Below are 11,067 nucleotides of genomic sequence, written 5' to 3'. Positions count from 1 at the left end.
AGTTGTAGAATCATAAAAGAGATGAAACCACCATCCCTCTCTTTTTCGGTGCTACCTTTTTCTTTCCAGGGGATGGGGTTGGGATGTATAATAACCTTTATTTTAGGATATATTGATATCAATGTATACGCACAGGGCAAATCATATGGAGATGACAAATGTGCATGTCATGTGCATATCATGTGAAAATCATATACAATTTCTTACATATTGAATTAAGACTTGTAATTCACAAACATTTTCAAACAAACGCCTATTCCATATTGAATTCACAAAAATTTGCAAGTTCATAACAAAATTAACAAATATTGAGCATTCTGTAACAAACCCACAAAGCCAAATCCACCAACACAACTCCATGAATCTTCAATACCCTAAACAATAATTAAAACGTAAAACTCTAAGATTGAAACCCATAATCTAAAATAACAAAACCAATAAATAAATAAAGATTTCCAAAACACATTTCGAGCCCTCTCTTCCCCATTCCTCTTATGTTCGACTTCCCATCTCTGCAAATCCAAAAAACCTACTTGAACAAACAAGTAATTAATTGCAAAAGTGGAGACAATGACCGAGTTAGAGAAAGAAAGAGATGAGAGAGAGAGAGAGAGAGAGAGAGACGAACCAAATGGCTGTGGAAATATGGTTGCCGAAGCTTCACTGGCTGGAAAGAATAGAACTTTCTAGCCAAAACGCAAAATCAAGTACAAAAATCATATCTTTAAAGATGAAATATTGATGCAAAAGAAAAACTCTCACTTCGAAGCTTCACTCTCGACTTTCCTCTCTTCAAAATTGGAGCTCAGAGATCTAAGTTCAACCTAGAAACCTAGAGCTCTCGACATCCCTCTCCAGCAAATGAGAGTGATGAAATGAGCTGAGGATTTTTAGTATTTATATGTGGGTATTTTAGTAATTTCGATTTTGTGCATGATGTGCGTGGCTTGTGCATGGCCGTTTTGTCCTATTTATATCTCAAGCTTAAGAAATTATCTCATTTTGAGGTATTTCTCTAATTTCTTTGTTTGACTTACTAATTTGTCTTTATTTGGTTAATTTATTTTATAACAGAGAAACCAAAGAGAAAAATGAATGAATCTCAGGAATGCAATATCACTGAAGATCTGTGTAGTTGTGTAAAACTTTTGAAATGTACAAAGTTTCCGTAAATATAACCAATGTACTAACTACTGCTCAGTAGTCTAAGCACTACAATTATACATCGAAAAGATAGGAGCGGTTATATTTTGCACAGCTATAAATATGTACAGTTGTACACAATAACAGTGTACATATTTTATATAAATATTTGTACATATTTTATGTAAATAGTTTTTACATATGTACGAACCGTGTTTACAATAGATTTAGGGCTGGTTTGGTATTGATGTGCTTTGAAAAAAAACTGCTTCTACTGTGCTGTGAGAATAAGCAACTGTGAAATAAAGCAGCAGAATGTTTGATAAACTTTTATGTAAAACAGATGTGAAAATAAGCTGGTTTTTCAAAGATGGGTTTTGCAGCTTCTTGTTTTTGGCTTTTTTTCACCCAAAACTGTGAAAAAAAGTTGAAGCTGAATATTTACCAAACACAAAAACATCTCTCATCTTTTTTTATATTAATTTTTTTCAAAATCATCTCAGTACCAAACTAAGCCTTATTCTCATATCATAACTCTTGTTTTCAACACTTCTAATTCTTTTAACATTCCCGCGACAACGCGGGCTTACCCTCTAGTTAATTAACTAAAACAAAATATCGTTTTTCCATTACTATAGTCAACCATTGTCCAGAGTTAACAACAGTCAGTCTCCCTCTCGTGCTGCTGAAGCAAGCAAGCATAGCTGGGAAGGGAAAAGTAAGGTAGGTATGGCGGTGGTGGGTCGCAGGGAGAAAGCGCAGTCTCTCTGCAAATCGAGGGTCGTCGTCGCTATAACAATCGGAATCCTCCTGGGCTGCGTCTTCGCCCTCTGCTTCCCCAGCGGCTTTCTTTCCATTTCCAATCCTGCCCCCATTCTCAATCGCCGCTTCGCCAAATCCATCGCCCAGGTTCCTCTTCACCCTTTCAATTATTGCTTGTTTTTATTTTCTTCGTTTTTTCGTATAACTCTTGGGCTTTAATACTTGTCTTTTTGAGTGATTAGTGCTTGAAATTTTGGTAATTTTAAATGAATGGGTGATTAGCGATTGTGATTTCGGAAATTCGGTCGAAATGTTGTCCGTTGACCTGAGATTTTGGTGCATTGACTTTTGATTCAAACCCAGATAATGTGATTGATTTGTTTGTGCTCTGTCCCTAACAAGCGACAGGGTTTAGAATTAGAGCTGATAATTTGACATGCTGAAAGGTTTTTTTTTTTTTTTTTTTTTTTTTGGTTTAAAAAATATCGAAATCAGATCATATTTGTTAGGCGAATTGAGGAACTTGGGCATTTGTTTGAAGCTTTGACATGACACCGAAATCATATATAAGTATACTCGGTAACATTATTGCTGGCCGTTCATATAGCTGTTCTGGTTCTACGAATTCAAATAGCTAAGCTCGAAAAAGATTGTTTAATATTCTAAGGTGAAATTTTGTGGTTCTTAAACATGTTGATGTTGATATTTTTAGTCATTTGTGCACTAGGTTGGTTCTTCCTTGTGTGAATCATCTGAACGGATCAACCTGTTGAAATCACAGTTTGTGGCCGCATCTGAGAAAAATGCCGAGTTGAAAAAGCTGGTTAGGGAATTGACTGAAAAGATTCGGTTGGCTGAACAAAGGAAAGATCAGGCAGAGAAACAGGTTCTTGTGTTGGGTGATCAGAAGAAAGCTGGTCCTTTTGGTACCGTCAAAGGCTTACTAACCAACCCCAGTGTTCTTCCAGATGAATCTGTGAATCCAAGATTGGCAAAGATTTTGGAGAAAGTTGCTGTTAATAGAGAACTTATAGTTGCTCTTGCAAACTCGAATGTGAAGGAAATGTTGGAGGTATGGTTCGCTAACATCAATAGGGTGGGCATATCCAATTATCTGGTTGTTGCTTTGGATGATGAAATTGCCAGATTCTGCAAATTGAAAAATGTTCCAGTTTATAAGAGAGACCCAAACAAAGTAATTGATTCGGTTGCAAGGACCGGAGGGAACCATGCTGTCTCTGGGCTAAAATTTCGTGTTCTGAGGGAGTTTTTGCAGCTCGGTTATAGTGTTCTTCTGTCAGATGTCGATATTGTGTACTTGCAAAACCCCTTTAATTATCTATATCGTGATTCAGATGTAGAGTCCATGACTGATGGTCACAACAATATGACTGCTTATGGTTACAATGACGTCTTTGATGAGCCAGGAATGGGTTGGGCTCGATATGCTCATACAATGCGTATATGGGTGTATAACTCTGGTTTCTTCTACATTCGACCGACAATTCCTTCAATTGAGTTATTGGATCGTGTGGCCAATCGACTCTCAAAGGAGCAGGCTTGGGACCAGGCAGTGTTCAACGAGGAACTCTTTTTCCCTTCTCATCCTGGGTATGATGGACTTCATGCTTCCAGGAGAACTATGGATTTCTATCTCTTTATGAATAGCAAGGTCCTCTTCAAGACCGTGAGGAAAGATGCTAAACTGAGCAAGTTGAAGCCGGTTATTGTTCACGTTAATTACCATCCTGATAAGTATCCTAGAATGTTAGCAATTATGGATTTTTATGTCAATGGGAAGCAGGATGCACTGAAACCTTTCCCTGATGGTTCAGAGTGGTAGAGATTATTCCTGCTAATCACAGGTACGCTCAGGACATTTTGATACTTTGTGTTAAAAGGAAATGTAACGTAAATGTTCGAAAAGCATACTTTGTGTTCAAAACAGTATCAAAAGAATTGTAAGGCTTTAAGCCAATTTTTGTATGTTAGAAATTGTTTTAGAAATTGAAATCATCTGATATCATATTTACGCATAATATTCTTCCTTAAGTTTCCCAGAAAGCCTTCATATATCGCATGGGATCTGGGCAATTTCGCTCTCAAGAATCTCCGCGGTTGCAAGTAGTTTCTCACATTCTTGCTGGAAAGAAATACAAAACCGATATATCATATGAAACACAACAATAATCAAGTGAAAAAGAAACTTATGTATCAAATGTGACGAGTCAAAATGTTCTACTTCCAAAAAGAAAGAGATACTTGAGAAGCAACGCATGAGAATCGCAGAGTAACATGATTGCTAAAACGTCTTTCGGCGAATCTACTGATAACATAATTTTGCGGGAAGGTTAACACAAAATTTTTATATTATTATTATTTTTTTTTTTAAATGGGGGACCAAGCGGTGGCTGCACCACAACCGTCCATCCTTAGACCATCTTCAACCCTTGGAGTAAAACCTAAAATTTTTACCCTAGAAAATTTAAGTTTTAACCTAGAAATGGCTTTTTTGCTCCAATCCTTCTAGCATAAAATTTTAACCTTAGATTATTAAAGAATGAATTTAGGCTTTTTTTTTTTTTTTTAATTAACTTTAAAAAAAAATAATTATGTAGACTATCCTAAATTAATTTTATGAACATTTTAACCTAAAAGTATCAGATGTTGGGCTTGGTGCGTTCCAAGCGTGCGCACGTCTGGGCGTAGCATCTAGGCTTCATGCAGCGACTTTCACTCTCACTTGTGGGCCCCACAGTTTTCTTTGGGCTAAATTCTGACTGAAATCTGGCCTTTTTTTTTTAGTTTTATGACTTAACTCCATTTTAGAACAAGGGTTGGAATGAAATTTGGGGGGAGGGATGGTAGAAAGGAAATTTTAGGACTTACTCCAAAGGTTAGAGTTGGTCTTACAGGAGCCGGGAAGACTCACAGAGGTATTTCAACCTCCTATGGCCACCATCATCTGATTCACCAGCGTTAGGAATCGAACCGAGGATGTACCGTGTAAAATACAGGCTTGGAATTCGTCCTCAACTACTAGACCACCCGTGGTAATTAAGACTAACACAGAATTAGATCGACACCCCCCTCCCCCACCCCACATCAAAATCCTTGAGAAACATAAGCAAGTTCTTGCTATGAAACCAAGGCAATGTTTCCTTAGAGTGCAAACGCTGAATACTAAGATCCAAGTAGCGTTTGACACATGATATTATTTGTGAAATTTTTAGGACTTACTCCAAAGGTTAGAGTTGGTCTTACAGGAGCTGAGAAAAGTCACAAAGGCATTTCAACCTCCTCTGGCCACTATCATGTGATTCACCAATGCTAAGAATTGAACCGAGGATGTGCCGTGTGAAATACAGGCTTGGAATTCGTCCTCAACCACTAGACCACCCGTGGTGGTTAAGACTAACACAAAATTAGATCGACACCCCCCCCCCCATGCTAACACTAAATACTGAGATCCAAGTAGCGTTTGACACATGATATAATTTGTGTTCTAGAAATGTTCTAAAAAATTTCGTGTCGTGCATTTTCACTATTAGGTCTTGTATGCTTCATACTGAAAGTTTGGGTTTTTATTACGTGGTAATATCCTTCTATTTGTCCGACTTTAATTTGGTAATTAAAATGTAGGATTTAAGTACCTACAATCTCTTAACTTTTTAGTGTCATTCTAAATTGGTCTTAATCTTTTTAAACAATTCAAACTTGTGCCCAACCTATTGAAATTGTCACACCCATAAATCCCAGTTAAAAATCTGTTAAATTAACTAAGCTTACTTTGTCTCCAAAATCAATAGAAGGTCATAGAAGCATAGCTTTCCCCAACTGACGGTTACCACCACCCTTAGCATGCCATCACCTTCAAACCCAACGCAAAACCTCCAACTCCACCCTACAACTCAAGCTGCAAACATCGAGAAGAAGGTCATGGAGGTTGTTGAAATGGTATGGACTGCAACAATGCGGCCACCACCATCTTCATTGCCCACAAAGAAGAATTGAAAGCTTTACGAGCCGAGAATCGGCAAAATAAGGAAATCACATAAGCAGAAACAAACTCCTTGAAACCATATTTGAATTCTTAACCCTCTTCTTTGTTAAGAGATTGCCCTCCAGATGTAATTTCAATTTGGGTTCATTTTCGATTTAGTTCAATACATGTTTGATCATGGGGTTCCATATTATATAATCTATGTTTGAAATATAAAATTTAAGGCACCCAATATTAATGTAGAAACTGATTTTCCTTGATTATTACACCATCAATATACAGTGTATATATTTACACACACACACACACAAGTGAGTAGCTAATACTCTACAGTTACATCTTAAAGATCATAAACATAAACATAAATATGGAGTTGCAACATACTGGACAATTGGCCAACATAAATATGGAGTTACAACATAACAGACAATTGGCCAATATTTTGTAATTAATGTCATTAACTATTGTAACTCCCTAACAATTACTATTGTCGGTGGATTTTGAATATAATTTATGTTTGAAAATTTAACTAGGCTTAACGAATATGACATTTTTAATAAGTTGGATTTGAGACCAATTTGGAATGACACTAAAAGGTTAGGGGTTTTAGACCTCCTAGCAAACAAGGCTCTGATTAATGAATGAAACCTCTACAAATACTTGTCTGCGTGTTCTTGACAACCTAGCAGCTTCCCTATTGGCCAGTCTTCTTCTTTCCATTCTTTGTTCGCAATCTTCCTGTCGAATTATACGAATGAAGACGATAACAGCATCCTCACTTCATATGTTCCTCAAAAGTACATTCTACGAATCATGTGTGCCGGATTCAAAAACTTGTAACTTATCGTCTGCAATCTCTCAAACATTGATGTTCTATAAGAAAAAGAAAAGCATTGACGAGTACGCTGCTAGTCTCCAATCACATGAATCAACAATTCTAAAGTAGTAATTGTACCTGAGCAACATATATGCTTGAAACCAGATCATAGCAGGAAAGGAAACACACAAAAGAATTGAGGAATACATGATTTCTCATACAAGCATTAATGTTGAAGCCAGTATACCCGAGGAACCATTTTGCCTTCCCTTTATACATTGAGGCTTCCGACATTCAAATGGATCTCCAGCACGTTTACTCCAAAATCAAGAAATTCCAAACACCGGAAGTCATTACGCTTACCTGCCCTTGCTGCAAGCACGGGAAGTCATTACACATGAATTCAAATGACGGCGCTATTTTGATTAGACTAGACTCTCAAAACCCAAAACAATTCCTAATGAAAGCATAACTTTTCAATGCATACCATCTCGATGCATCTGAGTTGCTGAAAAATGCTGGAAAAGAAACAAAACTAAAGGTTTGAACCATATTACGGAAGGGATTGACGATGGATACAAATGAACAATACCTTTGAGAAGCACCATCAGAATTATTTCCAGAAATGCACGTTGTCTTTTCACTTTCTGCAACTCTATCACATACGAACTCCATGCCTACTGACCCTCCCTCGTATATTACCTACAATTCTGTGTACTCATCGAGAACCAATTCTTTCTTTTGCATTCCAAATGCCGCACCCTAGCCATTCAGTTTAATTGGTTATAAGATTAAATGTATTCATCCATCAATATGCAAGTAAGTTGAAGGTGCATTATGATCTGGGGGAGAGAGAGAGAGAGAGAGAGAGAGAGAGCGCGCACTTGAGGTGAAGGTGCACTGCTTTCCCTAGTCCCCATTAATTTGTTTGGAAGGTATTACAATCGTACTGGTTCTGAACTCCAATAACTGAAAGACCAAAACAAGCAAACAATTCTAAATTAGCAAAAGCATACAAAAACAAGTGCAGAAATATTGGTTCTCAATTGAACACATAGTTTTGAGCAAGCGGCTTGTAACTTAGCTGGTTACGAGTACTCCCACTTTCAACCGAGGTTATGTCCGTTCTGTATTCGTTGGGGGTAAATTTCAAAGCATTAAGCTTGCAAATTTAATTAAATAGGCAGCCAAACCTTGTACTAGCAGTTGCTGTAAGAGTTTAAGCTAATAAAAAAAGCAAATAATATGATAAAACTAAATGAAGAATTACTTGAATTAATAACTGCATACATTGACAACAATTTTCTCTACACTAATTATTGATTCTCAACGAGTTTTCTTTTTTTTTTTAGAAAAGTGATTCTCAACAAGTTAATTAGGGAAGAAAAAAACAAAACCCAACTGTTTAGTTAATAATTATTACTAAAAATAATTAGCGCTACAATCTAATTCCATGATTCCATGAAAGAGAGAGAGAGTGAGAGAGAGTATCGTACACATATTTAGACTCTATCTCGTTTGGCGCCACCTAACACAGTCACAATTGGCGCCAAATGAGAGAAACTATAAATACATTGTGGGGGCGTTTGTTTGCCCTCACTAAGTTGGACTGGACTGGACTAGCTATTAGTCCAATACTGTGTTTGTTCCATGCTGGGACTAACATTAATGAGACTAAAGGGGACTAGCATGGACAAAACCCTTCACTAAGAGGTATTAGCGAGACCCCCCAATAACCATGGGACTAGCTAAGACTATCCTCTCTTTCTCATCCTCGTCATGCTCAACGACCACTCCCGACAGACTCCTCGTCATTTCCGGTCACCTAGATCAATCATTAACTTTCCGACTCTCTTTCAAATTCATTTCACAACCAACTTTCATATAAAATATACCAAATTGAAGCTGGGAGTGACAAGATTACGATTTTACCTGAATCGAGGCTAAAATGTGGTCGAATGTGGCCGGAAAATGGCCTGGAAGTCTCGGCCTGTTTGGGCTTCTTCAAATCCATGACAGATTCGAGCATTCAAAGCTAAGATCTCGGTCCAGGGATGGTGATGAATTTTTTGGTGGTGCTAACTTCATCCAATTTAATGAGGGTTGGCCGGAAAACACATCGGGAAACCTGCAACTCGTCGGGAAAATTGAAGCCGTGAGGTTCCGTTCGAACAACGCATAGCTAAAGAGGGGGGGAGGGCAGAGAAATAGAGACTTGAATCAATAAGGAGTTTGACCAGGAATGAGAAAGAGACATGAATTGAGAGGTCTAAGAGGAAAAAAAGAGGGAGAGGGTGGGACGATGAGAGAAGAGGAAAAGAGTGGGACGGAAATGGTAGGAAAAGATGGAGAAAAAAATAAGATCATAATAAAATATTAATAATTTATATATTAAATAATATAATATTAGAATTTGTTATTATCCAACTTCTTAGTCCAATACTGCACCAAACGCTTCACTAAGTTAGTCCAGTTTAGTCTAGTCTAAGCCAGTCCAGCTTAGTCCTTGAAGCTAATCCAGTCCGAAATAGTCCGGCGCAACAAACGCCCCCTGTAGGATATGGGTACAGGACCTTTCCTATTCGAACTAGTTTCAAATACGGAAGGTAGGATTGTTTCTGGAATATTTCTACGGCTCAGAATTGGGTTTGTTTCCTGAGTCCTAATTCTTATTTTTTCGTTTTCTCAAAATTTTTGGGTGTTGGGTTTCCCTTTCAGCTATAAAAAGGTAATTGTGTTTTGTGAATTTGGGGATGCTATTGCATTTGCAATCGACCTTTCTTGTTTTACTATTTTCGCCTCTCTTTTCTTAATTAACAATGTCGTAAAAGGGTGTTTGTTTTCCCTCACTAAAGTTCACTGGACTAGACTGAACTAAAGGTTAGTCCAGTCCCGTGTTTGTTCCCCATAGAGCTTTGAGTTAATGAGACTAGCTCTCACTCGTCTCGACTAAAACAAGGTGTAGCTGGTCTTAGCTAAGCCCCCCAAAAACCATGAGATTGCTAACCCCATCTCCAAACTTGTGTAGGACGATTGCATGCTACAAGTCTATGAACTGCAAATCTAAAAGAATGCTTCTGGCAATTTCATTTGCCAATCCATGCTCAGATCTGAAACCCAGCCCCACCCACTACCTAAATCTCAACACCAAAATTCAAAAACATATATGCAAAACTCTAACAACTACAATCCCAATAGCAAAATTCTTCCTTATTCCCGAAAATTCCTAGAAAATTTCCATAAATTTTTCCTTTTTCTCAGACAATTTCGGAGAGAATGGATAAAGAAGGGGAGAGAGTAGCTTTGGGACAAAGAAAATTGGAGAGATATAGAGGGAGGAGAAAGTAGCATGGGGAAGATTTGCAAGAAAAATGATTTGAAGGATGTTGTGTTGCAGGAAAAAAGATGGAGAAAATGAGTAATGGGGAACGAAACTAAAGAGGAAGAAAAGGGGAGAACTCTCTAGAGAGAGGTGGAGTGCTCTAGATGCTTTAGAAATAAAAAGGGAAAAGCTTGAAATTGTGAAATATTATTGAATTATTAATAAAAATTGTTAGATGTGTATTAAATAATATAATATTATAGTTGTTAATTATTCTTTTTTTTTTTCCAGCTTAGTCTAGTCTAAACCAATCTAGCTTAATTCATGAAGCTAGTCCAGTTCGAGATAGTCCGATACAGCAAACGCATCCTAAGATTATTAGAGTTTTAACTTTCCAGCTCACTCTTTATTGAACAATTAGGAAAACAAATCAACAAATCAGAAATCGTTTATCCAATCGATTAATATTGTCAGAATGTTAATGTTTAACTAAATAATATGATTCATCTATTGGATGTTAGATGAGTAGTGTAAACAATTTTGTATTTAGTCGATGTGGGACCATAATTTTACAGGACTAAAATAAGGCGGATCGGAATGCGATTACCTCAGATGTCTAGTCATGGACTCAACAGCTTCCATAGTGTAGTTGCACAAACGGAGCAGTGATGCCACTATCATCATGTTTCAAAGCAATGTACAAATTCCAACTTCGCTGAGATTGACCATGCATGTTCTACAAAACAAAAACCTAATCCAACAAGGAATTAATACGTTTCCTATATTCTTGGAATCCTTACAATCTAAGGATTGGCATGTGCCACATGTAATCATACTTTTAAGAGGATGCAATATCTACTCATAGATATCATTTGGGATTCTCCGAGGTTAGTACAGATGCTATATTCTAAAAGGTCTTTATCTCGACTAGTATAAATACACAATTCTAGGGTTCACCTCTGGCAATAAAATTATCTCACATGCTGCTTAAGTCTCATAATATTGCTTACTAACTTGACC

General features: G+C 37.2%; 1 protein-coding gene across 1 annotated transcript; it reads left to right on the top strand.

The window, feature by feature from the left end:
- Positions 1 to 1,791: 1,791 nt before the first annotated feature.
- LOC137726234 (arabinosyltransferase RRA2-like) lies at positions 1,792 to 3,933 on the top strand. The gene is made up of 2 exons (XM_068465126.1): positions 1,792 to 2,052; positions 2,633 to 3,933. The coding sequence occupies exons 1-2, from the start codon at positions 1,873 to 1,875 to the stop codon at positions 3,746 to 3,748; spliced, it is 1,296 nt and encodes a 431-aa protein (XP_068321227.1). The 5' UTR covers positions 1,792 to 1,872; the 3' UTR covers positions 3,749 to 3,933.
- Positions 3,934 to 11,067: the final 7,134 nt, after the last annotated feature.

Source organism: Pyrus communis, chromosome 2, assembly GCF_963583255.1.
Source record: "Pyrus communis chromosome 2, drPyrComm1.1, whole genome shotgun sequence".
NCBI lineage: Eukaryota > Viridiplantae > Streptophyta > Magnoliopsida > Rosales > Rosaceae > Pyrus > Pyrus communis.
This window is presented reverse-complemented; position numbering and strand designations above follow the sequence as displayed.